This window comes from Balaenoptera musculus, chromosome 1 (assembly GCF_009873245.2).
Source record: "Balaenoptera musculus isolate JJ_BM4_2016_0621 chromosome 1, mBalMus1.pri.v3, whole genome shotgun sequence".
In the NCBI taxonomy this organism is placed as follows: domain Eukaryota; kingdom Metazoa; phylum Chordata; class Mammalia; order Artiodactyla; family Balaenopteridae; genus Balaenoptera; species Balaenoptera musculus.
In genome coordinates this window covers 152,644,358-152,670,637 of record NC_045785.1, presented here as the reverse complement: position 1 = coordinate 152,670,637, position 26,280 = coordinate 152,644,358, and the positions used below count along the sequence as shown (strand labels likewise).

The window sequence follows — 26,280 nt, the reverse complement described above, 5'->3', positions numbered from 1 at the left end:
AAAGGATGGAACTCCAAGAAGGAAAAAACCCCGTCTCAGGAGGAATGTGGGAATGGAGGGGCGCATCGAATGTATTATAAGCCTTAAAGGGATCCATTTGGGCGTGTCTAAACTCACTTTATTCCCGTTCAATCTGCCAACCATAGTTACCCAAGGCATAGTTCCAGGCAGCTCAAACCTGCCTCACACAAACATTTTAACTACCTGTAGTCTCCTAAGAACTTCCGGTTGGGTCACACATTCTCATCGGAAAGGCACAGGGAGATGTCAGGACTTGCCTCCCATCTCACAAGTCTGGTTCTGTGTATGTGTGTGTGTTGATGCGGTGTGTTTGTGTGTGTGTGTGGAGATGTGGTGTGTGTGTGCAGTATTAAAGTGAGGGCAAGGCGTGAGGACTAGAACGTCTCCCAACCAGGCCGGTGGCAGGAGGGAATCTACTACACATGTGAGTCTGATAATTCAACCAACAAAAGGGCCCCTTTACTGGGCGGCTTCCAGCAGCAGAGGCAGAAGTTCCTAAAAGCAGCCAGAGGTTTTTTATGGTGCCCACAAACTGGTACGTTACCTTGCAGACCCTCTGACCCACAAGGGCCCACCCTCATGCCTCCTATGCCTCACTCCCCCCAGGACCAGAGTCCCTGTAAACTAAATTCTCAAGGGGCCCCAAATCCAGTCAGCTCGGAAGCCTGGCTTTCCCATCCTCCCACTCCCTCCACCCACACAGCTGAGGTCACCCCAGCCCAGCCTCTTTTGCAACTTTCCCAAGTTTGTGCATGAGAGGGAGAGGAGGAAAACTCAGAAGGAAGTGGCTTAGCCTCAACAAACTCTTTTTTACTCCCAAAGCCTTTTTCCTCTGACCCGGCTGAGACTGCTGCTCTAAGAGGAGACCCCTGACTCAGAGAGAACCCCCGCCTGCCGTCAGAGGCTGAAAGGGCCCTGCAAGCTTTTCTCGGTTCCTGTCTATTCCAGCAGCCCCAGAGGTATTTGGGTTTTGGGGTGCGGGGAGGAGTGGAGGCAAGGGAGGCTTAGAATCTGTCAGCTGCAGCCCAAAGAACACCCACGCCTGAGTAACTCCCAGGGGGTGGCAGTGAGCCAAGGCAGAAAGGACTCCCTGCCCAGCCAGGGGAGTTGGGGCCCGGCTCGGGGCTCTGCACGGCCCGCTGTCAGCAGCGAAGCGATGCAGCTGCCGGCACAGTCAGAGAAGGGCCAGCCAGAGACCGGAGCCCTTCAGCAGGACCGTGTCCTGCTAGCACCCAGAGTCTCCTCGCCACTTTGACAGGGCACCTTCTGGGACGGAACCGTGTCAACCCAAGGGTCTCATCGGGGAAGGGGGAACCCCTGGAGTAGGAAAGTGTCCCTCTTGTTCTAAACTGTAAATACGCCTCTCAGCACAGCTCTGTGGTGCTTGGGAAGCCAATGAACAGCGTTGGACAGGCCCGGATTTTAGTCTCAGCTTGTCACAAACTAGCTGTTCCTGACTCTGAAATCCACTGGGCTATGATGGCATTTTGTTAACTGCAAAATGTCCTATAGTTGCTAGCATTGTATATTAATAAAAATAATTTCTTTAACTTAGAGATCAATCCCCCACCACAGGTCACATGGAGATAGTAACTTACCTATATCCTCAGACCTACATAGTGCGTGGTAGGCATGTAGTACATGTGCTGGATGGATGGATAGATTGATGGACGGATGGACAGATGAATGGATGGATGGATGGATGGATAGATGGACAGAAAGATGGATGGATGGATGGATGGATGGGAATGGATGGACGGATAGATAGATGACTATTTATTGAAGACTCAGTATTCCCAGCATGGGTCAGACTCTTTGGAGGGATACTGAGAGGTGTGAGGCACTGTCCTGCCCTCTGGGCACTGACAGTCTACTTGGGGAAATAGAACTAATACCCCCAAAGAACTTAAAGAACAGGAGTGCTGAGCCTCCTGAAACCAGGGCTGTGGGTACACTTCCCGGAGAGTGCAGGTCTAAACCTGCTATGATTTGGGTGGGTGAGGCAGACTTGTAAGCCTTCCTGAGAGGCAATAAAGACTTATGCTCCCCGATAGCCTCTTTTCAAATGCAAACTTACTTCAAGATTGTAAATCCCATTTATGTTTTAGGGTGGATACATTTGTCATTTTCCAAGGCGTGGGAGCACAGAGGGGAGGCTGTGACGTGGGGTAAGATGATATGAGGAGGGGGAGGCTTTGCCTGCTTCAGGAATCTCAGCTGCCCCTGCTCACTGCCTCTCATCCCTCCTCCCTGTCAGCAGAAATGACACCTCACCCAACACCTCTTTTAGGCTGAAGCTTGTGTCTGGGTCCCGGCTGGGGCCAGGAGGGTAGAGAGAGAAGCAAAGTGGGAAGGTAAAAGCAGAGCAGGTCCAAGAGTTCTTAGAAGACTGACTTTAAAAAAAAATGTGTTGCATGGGGTGGGGGCACTGGGGAGGCATCAACTCCATCTTTCTCATTCCCTGGGCACTGAGCTACACTGAGCTTTGGCAGATGGGCAAGGCTAGGGCTTAGAAGTCCTGCCAGGCAAGATGGGGAGAACAGTTAGCCACGTGCAGTGGAGAACAGTCCCCGGCAGACTCTGCTCTGTTCGGACCTGAGCTGGCTGAAGGGGGGCCCTGCATTGCAAACCTGCTTTTCACTGTTATTTAACAGTGGAAGGTGATGACTCAGTCTGGCCTCTAGGAGGATGCACTGGTTTAAAGTATCTGAGTCAGCTGAGTGGGAGGAAGGAGGCTTAAAAGGACAGACATTGCCAAAGCCCAGCCAAGGGCAGAGCCCAAAGGATACAAGAAGGACCTTCAGCCACAGTCTGAAATCTGCACGTGGTTCCCTGGTGAGCCCATCCAGTGTCTACCCTCAAGCCACCCTCCACTGCCAGTGACGTAGTCCTGGTCACCCTCTTGCTGCTAGTTATCCTGGGACCAACGACCAGGCTGTTTTATATTATTTTATTTTTCAAACAAAAGGGCTCACATATTTACTACTGAACCAACCTGCTAGTGCAGAAGCATAGAGACAAAGAGAAAAATCATTTTTCCCAATAGAACATGTCCTGCTGTCCAGACGGTGGCAATGTTTTCAGCTAGATATGGTAAGATGCCAGTGACCTTGATACAGCATCGATATGTGGGCCGTCTCGTGTGTGATTCCTTACGGACCCAGCTTGGCTCTTCTCCAATGTCTCCTCTTGGAGTTGTACCTGATTTTGTGACCAGTTTTCATGCAAATCCATTGGGAGAGTGGGACAATTCTGCTTTTGTTTCCTGGCCAGGAATTGCTTGATCCTGAATGTCTTGTGAGAAGGCATGGCAAGGAACAGAGTCAACCACACACACCAAGGTGGTGGAGAAGGGAAGAGAGAGACAGGCTATTATAAAGAGCAGCCTCAGCAAATCCCTGCCCTTCTGGCAGGTGTAGGGGAATCTGCATGGCAGCAGGCTTTGAGGGCTCATGCAGAGGAAGGACTAGGGCAGTGGTGAGTGAAGGGGGCTCAGAGTAAAGGCTGAGGTGAGTTATAAGAATCTGGAGAAGAAAAGACTCAAGTAAAACTCCAAGACTTTAAATCTCAGGAGGGCTGGCATGTAGCAGAGGAACTGAGCATTCTTTCTGTGGCTTCCAGGAGAAACCCACCCCTAGTGGAGGCAAGTTCTGTGGGGCAAGTCTGGCCATCTTTCCATGAATATGGTGCAGGTGGCTCAAGCACTGGGTGGGAGGTTAGACTAGATGAACTTTGGGGTCCTTCTGTAGTGAACTGGAGAATGATCCACACTGGTAGCTTGAAATCAGCCATGGTGGGAGTATTTACACCAATGAAAGTGGCAGGCACTACAAATCAGGTATCTTGCCCCCTACCGTGTTTAACCGTTTAACCAGGTCTTTCCAATTTGCTCTAAGAACATGACACATGCCACACTGCAGAATCAGCCACAGCCATGAGCGATGTCTATTTTACCCACAAGGGAACAGACTCACCAAGGTTAAGAAACTCTCCCAAGGTCACAAATATATGGAGGTGGGATGAAAACTCTGACTCCAAAACTCATGATCACTCCGGAGTCCCAGGAGGCCTCTCTCTCCTGCCCCAGACACAAAAGTGACTTGTCCTGTCAGGAAGTCACACTCAGATGACTTTGGGCTGCCATCCTTCCACCTGCTCTTTATAAAGAAATGTTGTCTTTATTTGATATGTATATATTTTTAGACGTAGTGAGGAATTCCAGGAATTTAAGCCAGGAAACTGGACTTCATGCCACATACACTGAAAAGTCCTCACCAGGCTTTTTTAATTTTTTAAAAATTAATTTATTTATTTTTGGCTATGTTGGGTCTTTGTTGCTGCGCGCGGGCTTTCTCTAGTTGCGGGGAGTGGGGGCTACTCTTCGTTGCGGTGTGCGGGCTTCTCATTGTGGTGACCTCTCTTGTTGCGGAGCACGGGCTCTGGGTGCGTGGGCTTCAGTAGTTGTGGCTCACGGGCTTAGTTGCTCCACAGCATGTGGGATCTTCCTGGACCAGGAATCAAACCCATGTCCCCTGCATTGGCAGGCGGATTCTTAACCACTGCACCACCAAGGAAGCCCTATTTGATATTTTAATTACAATAACAACTTAGACTTGTGTAACAAATCTTAACACAAGACATATATAAAATAAAACAATAGCTCCTTGCCTCTAATCTACCTTTCCCCATCTCCTATTAATCATTTAGTATGTATCTATCCATAGCTTTCTATGTACTGCAGGACAAGCATAAATATAATATTAAACATATAGTCACACACATAGGGTTGTTGTTTTTATACAATTGGGATCATACTATACAAAATGTTCAGTGATTTTTTTTTCACTTAAATTGTCATATTTTTCCACTTCATTACTTCACTCATTTAAAAACTGCCTAGTATTCCAGAGTATGTATGGATCATAATTTATGCCAAGGGTCTTTTATTGATGGACATTTAGGTTACAATGTTCTTCAGCAATTATCTTTGTAAAAATGCATGTTTGAGCATATGTGTATTTCGGTTGGATAGACTCCTAGAATTAGAATCTAGGGTGTATGCATATTAAATTTTGATAATGTCAAACTGCTCTCCAAAAGAGATGGTGCCAATTCATAGTCTATCAGCAATAAACAAGAGTTTTCCCCCACCCACTTGTCAACACTAAATATTATCATCAATCTTTTTAATTTTTGCCACTCTGGTGGGTTAAAAAGTGGTATTTTTTAACTTTGCATGTCCTTAAAAATTAGTAAGTTTAAGTATCTCCCAAAGCTTACTACTTATCATTTATAAGATCTCTACTGGTTACTTGTTCGTATTCTTTGCCCGCTTTTATGTTCTGTGTTGTCTTTGATTGTCTGTAGAGTGCTTTACACATGGTGGATATTGACCCTCTGTTATACACATACGCTCTCCACCTGCCCTGCCCTCAACCCCAGCTTTCCCTCCATATGCACACCAGCTCTGCTGCACCATGTCAAACCCAAACCATCCAGCCCCCCCGACTCTCCGACAGGGGCACCAAGTGGCAGGGTGTGTGATCCTCATTCTAGTTTCACAGAAGGCAGTAAGTAGGACCTAGCAGCTAAGAGTGTGATCTCTGGAGTCAGGCCTGTCTGTATTCAAGTCCCAGTTCTGCCACTTACAGACCATGCTTTTAGAGATGAACTACATACTTAACTTCTCTAAACACCTGTATCTTCAGTGGTAGAACAGAGATAAGGGTAGTATCAATCCCACAAGATATTTCTGTGTGCTAACATTTCTTGAGCCCTTAATTTGTGCCATAAATGCATTATAATAATGTACTAAGTGTGTTAAATGTAGTATAATAATGTATTCATTTATTAACCTCACGATGATGTGTTTATTTGCATATTCACAAAGTGCTCTACAACACCACCAGGCGAGTAAACCTTAGCTTATAGTGTGAGCGTTGACAACTCCGCATGGCAACGTGTGACTCTGCTCCCCTCTGCCTCAGGATGCTCTTTTGACCCCTGTGGTCAGTCCACACACGACAGCTCCTGTTCAGCAGCCCATTCCCTTGGCTTCCACTGTGGCTCTTGTCACTTTGGCTGCCTTTCTCTCGATCCCCTACAGCTCTACCAAGGTTTTGTTGGGGTTCACCAAACCTGAGCCCAGCACCCTAGATCCTGTGCACACAGATTCTACCGATTCAAACTCAGGACGTCAACGGGCAACATGGCACAGAGCAGCCTTCTCTGGCCTTTGATTCACACATTAGCTCATCCATATACTACCTGTGGGGCCTTAGATGAGTTATGAGTGACTTGGCTTCTCTGAGGCCCCATTGTACTCATCTCATAGCTCATGATTTCCTAAGCTCTACAGAGCAGCCCCTGCAGGTGCTCAACCAATGCTGGTTCCCTTCCCACTTCCCCTGCCTCCCTTTTGCTCTGACTCCCTTTCCAGGGCACTCTGTTGGCTTTTGAGGCCAAGTTAGCGGGTTGTACCAAAGCCTTCAGGAAAGAGCTCACCCTTGCTCCCCTTCCCGAGTGGTAACTGATGCTTAGAGACACATGCCTTTCAGAAGCTTCTGAGTCACTTCTCCCTTGGCTGGTTTCCTTGTAGGCGGTGACACCCATTACAAAATACCAGCCCCTGTTAATACTTTGAATTCTCTTCCTCTGCCTGTCTGAAGCGTGGGAAATGTTTGACGAATGAATGAATGAATGACAGAATCCTTGGTCTGTATTCATGACCCATCTTAATCTTGCTTCCTTTCTAGGCTTTTCTCTCTCCACACCCTTCACCTCACCCTTCCCTGAAGCAAACCATCCACCTTCTCCACTCCCCTGTTCACAGAGCTTTGATATTTCATTTCCTCCTGGGAAATATCACTCCCAACTGCATGTGTCATTTCCTCAGGGCCCAGTTGGATTGGCAGCTTCTCCCCCAGCCCTGAATTCTCACAGCAGTTTCTCGGGGCCTCTGTCGGGGCACTTTACATTTTCTCTCTGCTGTAATCACTCACCCCTTTCCCTTCTCCCCTGATGACTCCCTTGGAGTGGGCTCCTATTCGCTTTGTCTTTTGCTCCTCCCAGTGTCCAGTGCAAGGCTCTCGTGGCCCAGTGAGTTACACTCCAGCAGATAAAGCATTTGTCAACCAGAAGGGGCCTTGGGTCTTTGGGGCCCAGATGGCTCATCCTCTAGTTGGAAAGCCAAGACTCAAAGAGGGGAAGTAACTGGCCCAAGGTCACACAGTGGCAAAGTGAGAACTAGAACCCAAACCTCAGGACATCCAGTTGAGAGCTTTTTCCCAGTACCAGGCAAGTTCAAGCTGGCCAACTTTTGCTACCTCAACCAGGCAGAGTCAGATCAGGGTTAACTCAATACATCTACTGCATCCAAGGTCAGAAGACCCAGGAGTTGGGAATAGTATATATGTGTGTGCACGTAAGGGTAGAACCAAAGAGCCAGTTAAGCATAATTCCCTGAGACAGTTTTGCTTTATCTTGTTAATAATCACAATATATATACATATATAATTTATATATATAAAACATACATACAAGTATTTTTCTCTTATAGGAACAATACATGTTTGACATGTTTGTTGTTAAAAAAAAATTGGAACATACTAAAAAGTATAGAGAACAAAGTTAAAATCATAGTTTCCTACCACCCAGAATTAACGACTTACGTTTTTTATATATTTCTTTCTAGATCTTTTTCCATGCAAGTAGGAATTCATTTCAATACTTGGGGGGGCAGTATGGTATGTACAGTTTAGTGTCTTCTGTTTTTCATTTAGATCCTATGGCATAAGCATTTTCCCACGTTATTATAATATGCTCACAAACTCCATTTTAATGACTGCTTAATAGTTCATTGTGTGCCATGATTTTTTTAACCACTTCTTTATTGTTGGATGTTTATAAATGACGCTGGGAAAGAACATTCTTGAACAAGAGTCTTTGCCTGCGTTTCAGATTATTTTTTTAGAACAAATTCCTAGAAGTGGAGGGCAGGGACATTTTTAAGGCTCTCAATGCTTGCTGCCAAGCAGCTTTCCAGAAACATGTACCAGTTACACCCCCACCAGCTGCATTAGAGAAGAGCCTTTTGATTCTGCCAATGCAGCAACACCTCGGGCTGAAGGAAGGACACTCTTCCATCCAAAGCCTCTCAGCGGTCCTAACAATGGACCTCTTGTCCCACCCCCATCTCCTCTTCCCGCACTGCCCTGCATCCCTGGCTCCAGGCTTGGAACAGAGGCTGTCTGCGAGGCCTCTGTTCAGTCCAGTCCAGCCTTGGTGCCCTGCGGGGTCGGTAGAGCTGAAACGTAAGAGGTGTGCCTGTCCTAGGATGGGGTGGGGCCACCATCCTTCCAGCCTCAGGGAGACCCCCAGGGGACGTGAGGAGGTGGGTGTGTAAGGGTTGCTGAGTCATCCGCCTCACTTGGAGAACAACCCCATCCGAGCCCAGGGCAGAGTTCTGCACATGACGAGGGGAAAGTAGACACCAGCCCCAGAGACAATGGCCACAGGGTTACTCTGGCCAGCATGTAGATGACTTCTGTTTCCCTACAGGCTCTGAAGCCCCTCCATGAATCCTCAGAAGAAGGTGGACCTCAAGCTCATCATCATCGGAGCCCTGGGGTAAGCCAAGTTCAGCTCGGGGTCTGGGGGTTGGGAAGAAGCCCCTACCCAAGAACAGTGAGACGTCCTATATTTTCTCCCACCTTGCATGGGTCCCTTTCTGATTCAGAGTGGCACCAGGGAGGGCATTCCACCCCAGGGAAGGGAGCTGAGATGGGAGAAAGAGACTGGGAGTCAGGCTACCTGGTTTCTGACCCCGGCTCTGCAGTTAACTCTGCAGTAACTAGGTATGTGAATTAGGCAAGCCATTTAGCATCTCTCTGCCACATACAGGAAAGACCTGCCACATACAGGAAAGACCTGACCATTTTGCTGTGAGGCACTCGGCTCTCTGCAAACTTCTCTGCTCACTTTGGTCCCTGCTTCTAGTGTCCATTCCCTAGTATTAGCAAGCAACTCAAACTGCAAATGTTAGAAATTCAAAATCTCAGAGAGAGACAGTGGCGAGAGGGTCATGGTAAGATGTTGAGAAAGGTATGGATACGTGTGTGAGTGTGTGTGTGTGTGTGTTTGTAGTGTGTCCACATGTGTCTGGGTTTTTTTCCTTAGTGTTGGAAAGACTTCCCTCCTCCACCGATTCGTGCACAAGACATTTTACGAGGACTATCAGACCACACTGGGAGCCAGCATCCTCTCCAAGATTATCATACTGGATGACACAACTTTGAAGCTACAGGTGAGCCGCCCTCTCATCCCCTCTTCAACATACACACCTGAATATCACCCCACATTCCCTGGATGGCCACTCACACAGCAATGTGCACCAGGAGCTAGAAGAGTCTAGAGCATAGATCAGTAAACTTTAATTCATGGGCCAAATCTGGTCCACCATCTGCTTTTGAAAATAAAGTTTTATTAGAACACAGCCCTGCCCGTTTGTTTACTCATGGTCTGCTTTCACAGTACAACAGCAGAATTGAGTAGTGGCAACAGACTGTATATAGTCTGCAAAGCTTACGTTATTTACTATATGTCCCTTTATGGAAAAATTTACTGATCCCTGATCTAGAAGGGAGAGCACCAATCCAGAATTAAGAGGCCCCCTAAGGCTCAGGTTCCCTGGAAAAATTGCCAAGTGGACTTGGGCAAGTCACTCCCAAGGTCCAAATCTATCAGGTGGAAGAACAATGCCTGTCCTGATGCCCCAGGTGGAAAATGAGGACTCAGATGTGAAAGTACTCTTGGGATGTTAAATATTAGTGCAGAGATTCTGTAGTGTACATGGGTGACAGGGTGTGTGATGCCCGTGTGTGAAAGGACCTCATGCACCTGTGCCAGGGCTATCTGCCCCCTACCCAGAAAAGGAAGCTTTGACATGATGTGACCTGTTTGGGCATACCTTCAGCCACTCATCACAGCCCCATGGAGCCTCTGTTCTTTCCCTCCAGATCTGGGACACAGGAGGACAGGAGCGATTCCGCTCCATGGTGTCTACATTCTACAAAGGCTCTGATGGCTGCGTCCTGGCTTTTGATGTCACTGACGTGGAGACCTTTGAAGCCCTGGAAACCTGGAGGGGTGATGTTCTGGCCAAAACCATTCCAATGGAGCAGTCCTACCCCATGGTGGTGCTGGGGAACAAGATTGATCTGGCAGACCGGCAGGTACCGCTGACTCATTCATCCATTCATTCATCAAACATGTGAGGACTGGCTATATGCCAGGCACTGAGTTAAGTCCCACACATACAGAGTTGAATCAGGCATAGTCCTTACCTTCTTAAGAATTTTACAGTCTAGTAATGGATGCAGATAATTTAAAAGACAATTATGATACAATAAGATAAATCATAAGCAATCATAGAGATACACCTTGGATATTTGGGGACCATAGTGAAAGGGCATCTATCTACTCAAGCCCAGAGTATAGAAAGGGCTTCCTATAAGGAAGTGGGTTCCAGGCTGAAGAGACAGCAAGAACAATGCTATTTCTTACAAAGGTAAGAAATAGCATGATGTGAGCCGAGAACCGAAGGCAATTTTGTCTAGAGACAGGGAATGGAAGAATGAAGGCATCAGAAGTAGGAAGGTGGGATTTGAATTAACCTGTAGAACAGTATTTCTACCCAGGGTCAGATAGGGGGTCTGCAGTTATGAATTCTTGAAACTACAAATTTTCTGGGAAAGTAGTAATACAGGATTTATTTCTTATTAGCTTAAGCATATTCTATATCCTCTGGCCAACCACTTGACAAATGATCTGCTTGCTCCATGGCTGCAGTGACCACACTTATGTAGGTGTTTACCATGGCAGTGGCATTGAGTAGAGCTCTGTTCATCGTTGCCTACTAATGAGAAGAGAATAAAAGTAGACAATTTATAAAAGATGCTCTTGTGCCAAACAAAGCCCAAAGGACACCAAAAAGAGTGTCTGAACAAGTTTTCTTAGTGTTTCAAATAGAGAAAATAAATGGGGTTCATATTTGAACCACATTTTCACAAGTGTTCAAATGGAGAAAAGTGATAGGAGAACTGAGGCATCATTTGGAATGATGGATGGGTGGGTGGATGAATGGATGGTGGTGCTTCCAACTAAGCTATTACCTCCATAAAGAAGAGCCTCTTGTTCAGAGAGAGAGATGAGTTTGGTTCTGACATGCTGAGTTGGAGGAGCTTGGAGAACAACTAATTGGGGATGACCAGTAGGCTTTAGAACGCATAAGAATGAAACTTCAAAGGAGAAGTCTGTGCTGGAAATAGAAATGTAGAAGTCATCAATTCTATGGTAACTTCAGGTTGCAAATTTAGTGTCAATTCTCTAATTACAAATATCCAATCTCAAATAAGAATCAAAGTCCTAAGTTCATTCACAGCCAAGGGGTCTCTCTTTTTCCCACTGGGGCCAGCTGCAAGTGAGAACACTGTGGTCTAGGAGGGGCATCTCATTGCCAACTTTATGTGTCTACACTTCCTCCCCTTCTCAGGATAATTTTGGTTTCAGACCCCATCAGGAATGAAGCAAAAAGAGGGATAAGAGGTCAGGAGAAGCGGAAAGATACTTATTTGACTGGTACTGTCTTAAGATAGTTTGTGCTCTCCGGGCCCAACAGGTATTTCAGGCTGTCTCTTGGTGGATTACTCCTTTGGGTCCTAAGAAGCCTCCACTGGGAACATTTAACTGTACCTCCCCTGACAAGGGTCTTGCATATTCTTCCTCAACTCCTAATTTAGGAGCTTAAGAGCCATCCTCCACTCCATGGGGTCCCCTCCTCCGCAGACACTCTTCCTGATGGGGTTTACAACAGCTCCAGGCTGGCTAGCTCTCTGTGGAGCCCGCCTCTCTTTCATAAGACACACCATGCATTCTGGCTCCATTGTAGGGCCAAGGGTAATTCATTCTCAGTGCAGTCTGTCCTCTCTCTGCCCTGTTGCCTTTTGCCTTAAATCCCTCAGATGCAATCAGATACCAATCCACTGTAGCCACCAAACTCCAGGGGTCATATGTTAACCTTTCCAAGTGGCCTCCTTGAAACCCTCTTTTGTCCAGAGGTGAGGCCTTACATGGTCTCCCTCTTAGGAGGGGTGTACCCCCCCCAAAAAATCCTTTCTAACCCTCCTTTTCAATCCTTTTATATCCATGCCAGTGGTGTTAGAGTCATCTAGCAGATTCTTGGTCATGAACCTTTGGAAATGTGCACAGTCCAGGGGTGGTCTGTCTCCCAACCAACTTGATCAATCACACTGTAGTGTCTCTGCCAAAACTTCCATTTCACATCTTGCTTCATATACCTGCAAGTCGTGGGGTGGGCAGTCGAGGGAGTTCAAGACTGAGAGTCCGACGTTTCCTCAGTGAAATAAGAGGCACCATCTTCTGCTGAGAGAGAGGAGGAAGGGAGCCCAGGAGGAATCTCAAGAATCATGGTGAAGCTGTGCCAGTTACTCTGCAGAGAAACAGGTGAAGGAGCTAGTCAAGGACAAAGACCAGAACTGATGGGTGACACCAAGGGCTCAGGGAGACCAGAAGTTTGAAGTGGAGTCTATGTTGTGTTTTTCTTCAACAATGGTACATGGGGTAAAAGCCAGGGACCTGATGGAAGGTTTTTCCAGACAAGAGTAGCTGAAGAACAGAGCTGCAAGGGCACTCGCTGAGAACCCATGGAGGAAAGAGGAGAGACAAGAAGAGGCTGAAGAGCCAGGAGGCTGTCAGAGGTTGAGGAACAGGGCAGAAGGAGGGAGGGGAAAGGAGACCAGACAATGGAGGCCCTGGGTCTGGGCCTGGGAAGGAGAGGCTGAGTGGAGAGAAGGTGAAGACGGCTGCAGGGGAAGGAAGTGTGAGGCTCTCGTGAGCGTTGGGGGCTGCGTGCAGAGGAAGTTTCACGAGATTGCAAGTGTTCAGTGAATCAGGGGGTACCTGGCAGGATGGGAGGCATAGGTGATGACTCAGAGGGGTAGAGGGGGTCCAATCCCAGCTGCAGGAGGATGAGCTTTGTTCTGCAGAGAGAGGAAGAATAAAAGTTTGAAAGAAGTAGCAAAGACCCAGGCAAGCCCAACCAGGTCTCTGGGGTCTGTACTGAGTAGGGTGTGGAAATAACCCGCACTGGAGAGGGTGACAAGGGAAGGGCTTGAAGGAAGGCAGAGCAGGAGGAACAGAGGTGAAGAAGTGCTTGCAGCCATGAGATGAGCACAGGGAAGTGGAGAGGAGGAACTGGAAGTGGGGAGAACAGAGGGACTTCAATCCAGAGACCCAGGATCGTGGAGCCAGAGGTGAGGCTGGGAAGCGGCTGCCCGCAAACGGCACAGACCCAGCAGAGGATGCCGCCAGTCGCTGAGAGGCACACCCTGGGCTTGGAGAGCCAGTCTGGAGACAGTCCCCGCTCGCACAGGCTTGAGTGGATAAGAGCTGAGGGCCACCGGAAGGAGCCCCTTCTCTGGGCTCAAATTCATGTGTGTCCTTGGCCAGTTCCAGCTTCTTTGTGAAATAGAGACCAGACTCAGATTTCATGAGGTTGTTTGAGGATTATAGGCAATGATGCCTATAAAGCACATGGCAATCTTAATACGCAGAAGTGACTGTTCCCCTCCTTAATTTAATACCTCCGAGGTGTGGGCTGGGAAGACAGGGAAGCTCTTCCTACTTAACAAAGAGAAAATGAATATTTAAAACATATATGTTAGATGTGGGATGATGAAAAAGCTGTGGAAATGAGCAGTGGTGATGGTTACACAATGATGTGAATGTACTAATGCCACTGAACTGTACGCTTAAATATAGTTAAAATGGTAAATTTTATATTTACGTATATTTTACCACAATCAATCAATCAATCAATACCTCACCAGGATAATTTTAAAGAAATTGCTGACTTAGATTTTTCTTAAAACCCCTACTCCTTCTACACAAGGTAAAAGTGAAAAAAAATTATTTTATTAGAAAGAACAGTTCTGCTAGCATCTATGCTACGAAGAATTTATTCACTAGGATGTGCGTTCTTTCTCTACACTCAGGCAGTTTCTGACTTACTGCTGATTCATAACATTGGGATTATGTTTTCTTCATTATTTTTGATTGGTTTAAGATATATCTGACATACTAATCTTAACACACACAATTGATCATTTTAAATGCATATGAGGTATGGGGATATATGTATATGTATAGCTGATTCACTTTGTTATAAAGCAGAAACTAACACACCATTGTAAAGCAATTATATTCCAATAAAGATGTTAAAAAAAAGAAAAGAAAAAAGAATAAATAAATGCATATTAGGGAATTCCCTGGCGGTCCAGTTGTTAGTACTCCGCGCTTCCACTGCAGGGGGCACAGGTTTGATCCCTGGTTGGGGAACTAAGATCTCACATGCTATGCGGCGCAGCCAAAGGCAAACAAACAAACTAATTAATTAATTAAATGCATGTGAGATGGAAAAGCATCATAAATAAAAGTCTGCAAAGTGGACTAATTTTGTCAAACATTTGACCTGTGATGAACAAGCCAAATTGTAACAGGGAAAGTAAAATGTTAATAGTATATTGTCAGCCAAAACAAAATCAATGGAAGTAACACTTCAAAATTTTCATACTTCCCATGTCCCCACGGCTGACACCCTGAGTTTATTTCCACAGTCAGAGCCTAAATTATAAATAGCTGTTATTTTATAAATAAAAGAAGACAAGATGATTTTTAAAATCATGAAGCTGTAACTAGAATTGGAAGGGAAAAGTGCTGTGTGGGTCATTTTCTTCGCAGGGCGACATTCTGAGGTTGAGTGGGAGAGGTGAGGGGATATAAAAGGAGTGTTAATTTGCAACACAATCTCAACTGACATTCTAGAGTGTGTATTTAATCACTCCATAAAAACCAGACAGAGAATGAGCCGGGAGAAGTGAGAGAAAATGTCTGTCATAACCGGACTCTGGGCAGGCCCAGTCACTGTCAGTGGTAGAGAAGGGACAGAGAGGTCATCGGGCTGTAGATGTGGGCTTGTCTTCCTAGCTTTGTCTCTGGGTGACCTTGGGCACCAGTCTGGGCTTCAGCTTCTTATGCCATAGCATATGAAGAATCTCCCTGCCTCTTGGAGAATCAGAGGCACTTGACTTCATTGCAATTTACTTCCATTTTTACTGCAACTCCTGAGCACCAATGATGTGCCCAGAAAAATGCTCATTAGCTGGTGGCCGTGGGGTGGCGGTAGGATATAAAGAAGGGGGAGCAATAAAAAGGGTAAGTCCAGTCCTTGCCCTAAAGTCTTTTTTTTTTAACTTTTTTTCTTTTCCTTTCTTTCTTTCTTTCTTTTATTTATTTATTTTTGGCTGCATTGGGTCTTCATTGCTGCGTGTGGGCTTTCTCTAGTTGTGGCGAGTGGGGGCTACTCTTCGTTGAGGTGCGCGGGCTTCTCATTGCCATGGCGTCTCTTGTTGCGGAGCACGGGCTCTAGGCACACCGGCTTCAGTAGTTGTGGCGCACGGGCTTAGTTGCTCCGCAGCATGTGGGATCTTCCCGGACCAGGGCTCGAACCCGTGTCCCCTGCATTGGCAGGTGGATTCTTAACCACTGCACCACCAGGGAAGCCCACCCTAAGGTCTTTTAAAGAACTTTAAAAGATGCAAAACCTTTGGGATTCCAAAGATGCCATCAAGGTATTATGACAACCTGTTAATTCCTAATGATTATTTATTTGTGTGTTACTAGTGAGGAAAATAATAATCAGCCATGTGGCCATCCTTGATTCTTCATCCAAATAGTTCGGGATTTTCCCGGAGCTGTGAGGCTTCTTGGATGCTCACCAGATCAGGGACATCTATGCTCCACAGAAGAGACCAGTCGTGGCCAGTTCGGGGGCCCCTCGCCCCAAAAGGCAGGAGGACCTTAGAGATCAGAGGCCAAGACCAGGGCCTGGACTCTCTCCCTGCTCTGCTCAAGTGCAGCAGCTCCGGGGAGACTGAGTGTGGGGGGCCAGAGGTGTCATCTGGGCTCCCCAAAGGGCAGACTGCTTAGCTGACCCCAGTTTCTCCCCTCCAGTCTTAGGAAGCGAGCCTCACAATACCAGAGCAATGCCACTGGACAACAGAGGCTTTGTGAGAGAGAGCCATGAGCCCCTGGGCCCTGCTGCCACTCCTGAGGCCAGGACAGCAAAGGCCAAAGAGACAGGGGACAGTGATGGTTCCTTTAATCCCAGTAAGCTAGACTTCCCAGAACCTGCAGGAGACAATTTGACAAGGAACAGTCTCAGATCTCCCCCTGGCTGCCCTGGGTTCAGGGAAAGGGGCAGAATGATTCTTTCTCCAGGAGAAAAACCTTGGCTCCCTTAAAGTGAAATAATGGTTATAAAGCATCAGGCACAGCAAATATCAATATATGGTCATTCCCTCTTCCCCAAAATAATTGATTAGACTAAACTCAGTTGAACCAATTGTCTTTGGAAGTAACCCACAGGGCTGCCAGAACATTCTCCAATCTAACATCCTCAAACTGTGACTGGCGTTTGCATTTGGGTAGAGACGTATTCATTCAGCCTGTACTGAGTGGCTCATGGTGCCAGGCCAAGAGCTAAAAGTCCTGACCCTGAGTTCAAGAAACCTGCAGTCCGGTGGGAGAGACAGAACAGCAGCACAATTCTTGTGCAGTGCCCTGAAAAGGGCAGCGCAGGTGCCATGGGAGCACTGAGCTGTGGCTGCACCCAAGTTCTGCCTTTCTTAGCTGTGTGATCTGAGGCAAGCTGCGGAACCTCCCTGAGGCTCAGTGTTCTTATCTATAAAGTGAAGCTAAATAGACCCATTTCACAAGGTTGTTAGAGGATTAAGTGAGTTAATATGATCAGATGTCTAACCTAGTATCTGGCCCACAGTGGGAGCTTACCAACTGTTCCAAAGACTCTACCCTGGGGAAGAAGGGTTAACAGGGACCTGAGTCTCTGCCCAGTAGCGTGGGCCTGGTCAGCCAGCTCAGGAGAAGGAAGCCCTCCCTCCCTGGCTAGTGTCTGTTATGTCCACCTCCCTTTGAAGGGACTGAGGAAGGAGTCAATGGCAGTAAGAAGCTCCTAGTGTAGACCTTAAGAAGATGGGATAGTGCAGAGGGCTCTAATTCTGCCAAGCCTGTATTCAAGCCCTGCTCAGCCCCACACACTCCAGTCCTCGGTCTCCTCGTGTGTAAAATGGAGCTAACAAGAGCCACTTCATTGGCTTATGTTAAAAAATAACACGTGGGTCTTCCCTGGTGGCGCAGTGGTTAAGAATCCGCCTGCGATTGCAGGGGACGCGGGTTCGAGCCCTGGTCCGGGAAGATCCCACATGCCGTGGAGCAACTAAGCCCGTGCGCCACAACTACTGAGCCCACGAGCCGCAACTACTGAAGTCCGTGTGCCTAGAGCCCGTGCTCCGCAACGAGAGAAGCCACTGCAGTGAGAAGCCCACACACCGCAACGAGGAGTCGCCCTCATTCGCCGCAACTAGAGAAAAGCCCATGTGCCGCAACGAAGACCCAACGCAGCCAAAAATAAATTAATTAATTAATTAATTAATTTAAAAAAAATAATAACACCTGTAAACTTACAGACACATGGAAGGTTCTCAATAAATGAGAGTGGTGGTGGGGAAGGTGGGGCTGTGGTGATGGTGATAATCATGGTGGGGATGGGGACACAGGAACAGTGATCATTTCTTCCCCTCATGCAGGTGCCACAGGAGGTAGCCCAAGACTGGTGTAAAGAGAAGGATATTCCCTATTTTGAAGTCAGTGCCAAGAATGACATCAATGTGGTACAAGCCTTCGAGATGCTGGCCAGTCGGGCTCTGTCAAGGGTGAGTGGCACCTGCCAGGGCTGCCCCCTAGGATGGGGGAACTCAGGAGCGTCCAGAAAAGTATATATCGGGGGGGACGTGGGTGGGACAGGATTGCTCATCATCTTAATTAATTAGTTGTTGAATGGGCTCAACAGTACTCCAATTCTGGAACCACAGAATGCCAGAGGCATAAAGCTTTCTTAGAATCCATCATCAGTGGTCCCTCAATCCGGCTGATTATCATTTGTGGAGTTTCTAAAAAATAACAGTTCTATACCTCACCCCTGGAGACTCTAATTTAGTAAGAGTTTGAGAAGTAATGCTCTAGTTCAGTCCCCACTGATGGGAGAGAAGCCCCAAGGTGCCAAGTATTGGTCCAAGTGGAATAATGAAGCCTGCGGGAGTTGCTGTCATCCTCCAATCAAAATGATGGATAGATGTAGACCACTTGGTGTAGTCTCTCAACAAGCATGTGTTGAGTATGTCACGTGTGTCAGGTCCCGTCCAGGGCTCCGGGGTCCCTTGCTCTCGTAAAGGAGACAGATTGGCCCAGGAGTGGCTGCAGGGCAGGCTCTGTATGGTGGGCAAGGACTGGTGATGGGGCCCCAGAGAAGGGACACACAGCCCACACTGCAGGGGAGAGAAGGGGGAGAGAGAAGAGGAAGACCAGGGAAGGCCACCTGGAAGTATTAGCAGGGTTTTAATGCCATTCTGATATAGAGTTCAGAAACTCTGAAGAGTGTCCGTGAGAGATTGGCGCGGGGAGGGGCTCAGCATGTTTCATTATTCTGCCATATGCAATCAAGGTGGGCTTCTTAGAAATGGGGAGAAGGTCATCACGGCAGTGATTCTGAATTGAGGAAACGAGCGAATGAGGATGGGCAGTCGGAGGGCTCCCCTCTGTGGAAGGGCCTGCTGTCACAGGGTCTGCCTGGCCCTGCCCTGCGGGTTGTCCACAACGGAGAGGGACAGCAGCCACCCCTAGCAGCTGCCCAGGGAGAGGGCTCGAGCTTGCCATCCTTACACCCCATTGCCTTAATCTCAGAGTTTGCCCCCATGCGCTATTATTAATGCTTCCCCTCCTGGCCCCCAGCCCTCACTGTGTCATGTTAAAAGGAAGCAGAGGGGCAGCTCTCTCTAGCACATGGTCAAGAAGTGCTGCTCTATCACACAGTCGGTAACACAGATGTGCCTGCTCATGCCGTGCCCTGGAAGGTGAGGGGTGCTGTTTGACCTCATAGGGTGATACGTGATCACTGATCCTCCACAAACACAGTGCAGTGATCGCCAAGTGCTTAGTCGCAGGGAAGCTCCATCAGCCCACAGCCAGCCAGTGTCTGTGCGTAGTTAGCCTCTGTCCTTTCTGGAGAAGGAGTGTCCTTCATTCTTGAAACTATGTCCTTCCTGCTGTGTCACTTTTATGACACGGTGATGTTAGTGGATGGTAGTTTGTCTGCTTGTTTTTTTTTCCATTGTCCTTACTTGGCAAAAGAATGGATTGGCGACCCCATGTCAGTCCGTCACAATGATGGGGAAAATTTACTGATGAGAAGTTTGGCAGTCACGGGTGTGATACCCGCAGTCAGACTGACCTGGGTTTGATCCCGCCCACATGCTTTCAAGTGGACCCCTGGGCAAGACATATGACTTCTCTGAGCCTCAATTTCCTCATAAGATGGAAATAATGCCATCCCATAAACATTCTTGAGTTGTCAGGCTAGGGCTGGAGATGTGGACCTCAGTGGCCCCACGATCAGGTAAAGGAGTAAGGCATCCAAAATAGGAGGTCATGCAGAAAGAACAGGCTTGTGGTTGCCAAGGGGTGGGGGGAAGGGGAGGGAAGGACTGGGAGTTTGGGGTTAACAAATGCAAACTAGTATGTATAGAATGGAGAAACACCAAGGTCTTATTGTATGGCACAGGGAACTATATTCAATATGCTGTAATAAGCCATAATGGAAAAGACAAAAAATACAGATTTACAAAAGAAAAAAGAAAACAAATAGACTGTCATGGAGTGAGGTAAGTGCCATGGGCTGGGGCGGGGAGGGGACATGGCCAAGGCATCGAGGTGGCTCAGAGGTGCTGGTGGCGAGGGTGGGCAAGGATGCCTGCCCAGAGAGGTGGCGTGTGAGTTGGAGGTTGAAAGGTCATATGCAGTTAGCATGGGGGACATGGTAGGCCATTGAAGGCATGAGCAAGAGCCACAGAAGGGCGGAGAGAAGGGCGTCGCAGAGGCCCAGGCGTGAGTCCACAGGGCTCATGTGAGGGACCACTGTGGGCTCCGTCTGTAAGAGGAAGAACCGTGGCATGGAGGGAAGTGGGGCCACTGGGCCGAGGTGAGCGATGGGGCTCTTAAGGCCAACAGCACCAGACCATGAAGGCCTGGTGAGCCCCAACCAGACCTTGGACTTCATGCTGTAGGCCCATGACCTCTAGACCCGCTGCCAGACTCCCAGGGCACACAGGGGCCCAGTCGGGACCTGGAGGCCGGCAGGGCGCATCTTCCAGCAATGTCTCTATTATTCAGAAATCTGAAAGAGAAACATTTCACCCTAAAATAAACATAATTACTAGAGCACAGAATGTAAAAACTCACATGGATTTTTAAGGTGAAACTGGAGTTTCCAAATCTATACTTTAAAATCAAACAGGAGTTTTCAGGGACATTTCCTACAAGTACCTCTCCCCTCCTTCCCAGGGAGGTCATGTGCTCATTCACACCAGCCCAGAGTATTTGGAGAGGAAGACGTGAGAGGTGCTGCTAGAATAAGGAGGGAGCCGCAGCCTGGGGTGGGAAGAGCTGGGCTCTGAAGCTGGGTGGGTCTGGCTTAAATCCTGGCTCTACCTCTTACTCACTGTGTCCCTGACAAGTCATACAGCCTCCCCTAAGCCATCACTTCCTTCCCTTTAAAGTACAAGTAATAGTATCTTCTTCATGGGGTTGTTGCCAGGGCTAAATAAAATAATATGGTAGCACAGAGAAGGCATTAAATAAAAGGTAGCTATTTTTAAATGAAAGCTATGGCTAAGGGCTTTCAGCAGGGAAGTTTCATGCTGCAGGGAGGATGGGCTTGATGTGTGGTTCAGAAGGTCCGGACATGAGAAGATGAAGATGGCAAGGACGGTATAGATTAAAGAGACCTTGGAGGGAGAACCATCAGGGGTTGATGATTATCAAATGTAGGAGAGAAGGAATCAGGAGCTGTTGAGATTGATACCGAGGTTTCTAGCTTGGCAAACGGAGGAATGATTGATTAGTGATGCTATAGACCAAGATAGAAAAGAGAGGGGAAAGCAAAAGCGTCCCAAGAGGAGGAGGCAATGGAGCACATGGCATTTGGGGTTCCTTGAGGTTCCTTGTAATGTCTGAGTTCTGCCGTGAGCTCTGGATGGAAACAGCAGCTTACAGGTAGAGCACCAGAAGAGGTACTCGGTTTACATTTTGAAAGGAGAGAAGGTAGTTAGTTACTTTAGTTTCCCAATCTGGCCACCTTCAAGGATTAGGGTATTTAGTTATTCCAAAATATGACTAAGAATGCCCTCATAATCAAAGAAGGGACACCCACCTGCTTTGGGGGATTTGGGATGACGGGATTTTGCTCTTACCAAGTTGGCAATACCAACCCTGCTGGGGCTGGTCAGGCCCGGCGTGAGCTGCAGCATGGAGGCCCAGTTCCTTTTGGATTAATTAGAGAAAGACAAACTTGCCACATCCGGGAGGGAAGCAGGCTGACAGGCAGGTAAGCTTAGTGAAATTATAGGACTTTTATGAAGTCGTCAGGATGTAGGATCTAAAGTCAGGGCTATGAGGTGACCAGGCTTGGAGGGACAGACTCCCACAGTCACATCCCCACTGAAATGATGCATTAGGATACTATGGTGTTACTTTACAGTTAGACATGCACATACTTGCTAAGACGACTGGGGTCTGGAGAAAAGAATTACACAGGAAATCTAATTATGGACTGCCAGTGACTTGGAAGGTTTGCAGGAAACCTGAGGAGCAAGATGATGCCATTATCGAGTGAAATGATGTCATAAATGGGAAGAGCTCAGAGCTGACTTGGACCTGGGGAGGATGTGACTATTATTGGGTGAAGAGAGCTGGCATGAAGACCTCAGGCTTTGCCAGTGTAATGAACGAGGGCATTTCTCACACCTTCAAAGGCAGCACTCTGTTCCTCGGATAAAGTGCAAAGCAGCTCAGAAAGCCCTCAGCTTAGACTCTCCCTCCCAAAGGCTGGCATCGAGGACAAGGCACGGGCTCTGTTCATGATCCCAGCTGGGCCTTCTGTGGATGTGAGGGTGAGGCATACCCAGGGGTGATGAATCAACAGGCCCTGCCCCCTGGGTCCAAAAGACCCAGCTAGGAAAGTTCCTGATCCCAGGCAAGGTCTCTTTGATGTTTATGGTGAGAGGGGGACCAGGAAAGTACAAAAATCAGAGAATCTTTTCAAAAGCCTGTCTTTCTGGGAGAAGTGGATCAGTCAGCTTAAAACGGGACTTAAACAAGTAATGCTCTGCTTCTCCTTGTCCCTCCCTGTGAGGCTCAGAAGTGTCGGGATTTTAACTACAACCAGCTCAGGGGAGTGAGCGGGCCCTGCAGATGGGGCCAACTGGAGGACTGGATGGTGTCCCGGGCGGTGCAGCCCCGAGCCCGCACAGCAGACCTGGGCGGTCCTGGGGGAAGGAGCCTCAGGCACCTCAGGGAAGGACTCTGCTCCTTCAGGGTGAAGGGCTGGGGAAGGCCTGTGGTGCGCGGGGCCAGGTCGGCAAGCAGTGGGCTAGGATCCTCCCCAGCGCAGGGGAAGATGGAACTGGGGTGTGGAGACATCCCCAGAGGGCCAGGCTTTCACTGGGAGACACTGCCCCCCACTCCCCAACACTAATCTTTCCTAATGCAAATATATATATATATAACAAATAAAATTCTAATAGCGCCAAAGAATTTGCTGAGGGCTACTCAAGGCCCATCATCCAGGCTGACTAAGGGTAGCTGGTGCTCTGCTGGCCCGGACACCCTACCAGGCAGTGGGTGAGAAATGGGGGCTCTTCAAGGAGCAAACAGTGGGAAGAAGGGCTGGGTCCCAGGCCCGGTGCCCTGAGCTCTGTTCTGTCAGGCTAACCCACTGCTTGCTGTCTGGTGGTGGCAGCAAGTGATGGGGCATCAGGGGACCTTCTCATGTGTCTTGGGGGGTGACCATCATGAGGGTGCCGCAGGCAGGTCTGACACAGCCTCCTGGGGTCCAGAGTCACCGGCACTAAGGGTTTGGTTGACATTCACCAGCTGGGCACCATGGCCGGAGCCCAGGAGCCATGGAGGAGAAAAAAATCAGTGCAGGCACAACCGCTCTTCTGGAAATTGTCCCCTCAGAGGGGCACTTGAGACAGGCAGCCCCACAGGGGGCTCTGTCCAGCTCAGGTCTACACCAGCGTGTCCACTTACCCACTCACCCTCACACACACCACCAGCTGCCGGGAGAACATGAAGGCTGGGAGCTCGGAGACTGGGGGGAGCCTTGGCCAAGGAAAGAGATGTGATCCCTCGAAGAAGAGACCCTTCAGTGTGTAGAACCCATCTCCTTGAGGAAGGATGCCCTCCCCCGCCCTCACCCTTGAACCAAGCTGGGTGGGTCATAGGTGAGGAGTGGCCAGTGGGGTGGGGAGTGGCTTGCTAGAACGAGAAGGGGCTTTCTCTGGACATCGTTGGGACAGGAGACTTTGGGAGGGTGGGCAAAGAAGCAAAAAGGCCCAGTAGAAACATTGAGTCTATTTTAGGGAGGGCTCCCTGGACATGGGAAGTTCAGAGAATGGTGGGAGGTTGAGAGGTGGGCACGGTGAGAGAAGGTTGGGGTGTGGGGACGTTTGCAGGGAGAGGTTTCCTGCAGAAATGAGGAGTGGGCCGTCATCATCTCTGCCTGAGGGCAAACGTCACCTCAGTTGTCCCCTCTGGAGAATGGCAAGTTACGGGACCTGGCTGGAGGTCAGGAGACCTGGGCCTCTAACGCAGCCGCCCACCTGCTCTGGGCTCCTGGGAAGGAGCTGGAGGAGGAGGTGAGGAAGGAGGGGGCAGGGAAGACTTCCTCCCCTGGGCCTCAGTCTCCCAGCTGCACAAGGTGGGGGAACAGAAAGCCCGACCACCATTGGCCATTAAGAACTAGAGAGCAGGTGGGGCTCTGCCTGCCAGGATGCAAACGCTGACTCCTCTTTTCCTTCTCCAGTATCGAAGCGTCTTAGAGAATTACCTCACAGACTCCATCAAGCTCTCACCAGAAGGCCAGTCCAAGAGCGGCTGCTGCTGACCTTCCAGACTCCCGCTCTGCACACCCAGGGACAGAGCATGCGCAAGGCCTGGTCATCCTGGGCCCCCAACAGCCCCACTGCCCGCCGAAGCTCAGATGGCAGTCCAGGCTCTGCGGCCAGAGCCCTGAATCCCTCACATCTGCGCGGGACCCAGAACCAGAGGGCGGCCCTGCCTCAGGCTGAGTGTAGAGAGGCCGGGGCTGGGCCCTTGAGCCTGGATGAAACCCCGGATGCCACAGCCAAACCCCAGAGGAGTCACGATTCCCTCGTGGACTCCAGCTTTCTTGCCACACGCCCTTCCCAGCCACACCCCTGCTCCAGAACGCACATCTCTGCAGACAGGCCGCTCTCTCTGGAGTCCTGTTATATTCTCCTATGGACTGGCCTTCCTCAGCCCAACCACCACACCCCCCAAGAGCCACAGCACAGCTTTGGACAAGGGTACAGCTCAGGCTACCTCGTAACCGGGGCCAGGGAGTGAGGGTCTACCTCAACCCCTGGCAGCAGCTGTTCAGACCGGGGACACTCCCGTTTGTCCCCTCCAGAATGCAGGACTGAGGGAGCGCAGGAAAAACCCACCGGGGACTGGTGCATTTCTCCCTGCTGGTGCTCAGGCAACTCCCATAACTCTCTTTGAGCTTCAGCTTATTCATCTGTCAAATGGGAGTCACGTGTGCCCTGCCCACATCAGTGTGGTTTTGAGGACCAGAACCTCTGCTTGAATCTCAGTTGCTCTTGTTGAGATACATTTACTATTCTTTCAACAAGTATTTTTGAGTATCTACTATGTACAATGCATTGAGGTCCAGTGACAAATGTAACCAACCTTGCTCTCCTGGATCCGACATTCTGGCGAGGGAGAGAGGCGGGAAACACAGAATTTAAACAGGTATTTTCAAATAGCAGGTAAGTGCTTGAACAAAGTGAAACAAGGTAATGGGATAGAGAGGGACAGTTGGGTGCTGTTTCAGACGAAGTAGTCCATGAAGGCTTCCCTGGGGAGGTGACATTGGCTCAAAGGCTAGAGAATGAGAAAGGGGCTGCCGCCTGAACTTGACAAAGAACATTCTGAGGAGAGGTTGCATCAAGGACAAAGGCCCCAGATTGAGGACAAACTTGTGTTCCAGGAACAGTGAAAAGATTAATTTATCTGAGGACTCAAAGCTGCTATCCCAGAGAAAAGCAAAGGGGACCCCGCCCAATGGATGACTCCTTGCGTCTCTGTCAACTGGCCACCAGAGGGCAGCAGTGCTCCTTTCCTTCCAGCAGAGCAGAAAGCGGAAGCTCCAGGGGCCCATGAAGAGCTGCAGTTTTCCTGTGCAGATGCTCAAAGCTCGTTCTCGGCCTCCGGGCATTTTCAACCCTTCGACATTTGTGGGGCAGGAAAATCCCAGTTTCTTAAGCCTACAGAGAGATGAGCAAAAACTGCAGCATCAGTGATTCAGGCAAGAAATCTGCATCAGTGACAAATACTAGAAGAGGGGCCTGGAAAGCTCATGGAGTCTCTGTCCCTGCAGTCTCTACAGCCATAATCTTCTTTTTCTTCTGGCGATAAACAACACAGATAGAGCCCAACCTGAAGGGAATAGGCAAGATGACCCTCCTAGGGTCTCCCATGACCACATCCATGCCCACCACAGAAGTCTCCTGTCTACACAGAAGTATCCTTCCCTGAGCTCCCAGCAGAGCTGGGGATGTTAGCCTATGACTTCCAAGTGTCATCTAACACTGAAGATATGCCCAGAGGTAGGGGGAAAGGGGAGGTGGGAGTCAGTAAGAGAGTCTGGGGAACCCCTTCTCCCCACCCAGCTGTGAAGTAAGAATTGCTCGTTCTGGGCAACGGCATGGACCTGACACAGGAGCAGGGGGCCTGGAGCATGCCTTTGTCTCTGTGTCCTTCATGGGGTGGCACCCTGCACGTCACACAGGCTCTCCTGGGAGTCGGTCGGACTGTGGATTGGATGTGTGGTGCGTGGGTGTGTATGCAGCAGCTCGTGCACCGCAATGGACATAGGGACCATTCTAAATGTGCACAACAAATAATAAGTGTGTCTTTCTTTGTTTTAATCTTTTGTGGTATTTAGTTTTTAAAGTTTTTTTTTTT

General features: G+C 48.9%; 1 protein-coding gene and 1 pseudogene across 7 annotated transcripts; one reads left to right on the top strand and one right to left on the bottom strand.

Annotated features, from left to right (window-relative positions):
- The first annotated feature begins 325 nt into the window (after window positions 1–325).
- RAB7B (RAB7B, member RAS oncogene family) lies at window positions 326–24,956 on the top strand. Of its 7 annotated transcripts, none has more exons than XM_036851069.1 (7): window positions 326–445; window positions 844–980; window positions 8,581–8,649; window positions 9,199–9,325; window positions 10,038–10,253; window positions 17,763–17,888; window positions 24,095–24,956. In XM_036851069.1, the coding sequence occupies exons 3-7, from the start codon at window positions 8,597–8,599 to the stop codon at window positions 24,173–24,175; spliced, it is 603 nt and encodes a 200-aa protein (XP_036706964.1). In that variant the 5' UTR covers window positions 326–445; window positions 844–980; window positions 8,581–8,596; the 3' UTR covers window positions 24,176–24,956. The 7 variants fall into 7 exon arrangements, with proteins under 7 accessions (XP_036706964.1, XP_036706956.1, XP_036706988.1 ...); XM_036851061.1 differs by having other exon boundaries at window positions 415–556; XM_036851078.1 differs by lacking the exon at window positions 326–445 and adding an exon at window positions 2,130–2,189 and having other exon boundaries at window positions 774–980.
- LOC118894683 lies at window positions 3,121–4,260 on the bottom strand (annotated as a pseudogene).
- Window positions 24,957–26,280: the final 1,324 nt, after the last annotated feature.

What these genes read in the sequence shown, in the direction of transcription:
- RAB7B (XM_036851069.1), top strand. Translation starts at nt 8,597, where the DNA reads ATGAATCCTCAGAAGAAGGTGGACCTCAAGCTCATCATCATCGGAGCC. An exon ending in ATCATCATCGGAGCCCTGGG is followed by an intron (nt 8,650 to 9,198) that starts GTAAGCCAAGTT and finishes TTTTTTCCTTAG; the next exon opens with TGTTGGAAAGACTTCCCTCC. An exon ending in ACACAACTTTGAAGCTACAG is followed by an intron (nt 9,326 to 10,037) that starts GTGAGCCGCCCT and finishes CTTTCCCTCCAG; the next exon opens with ATCTGGGACACAGGAGGACA.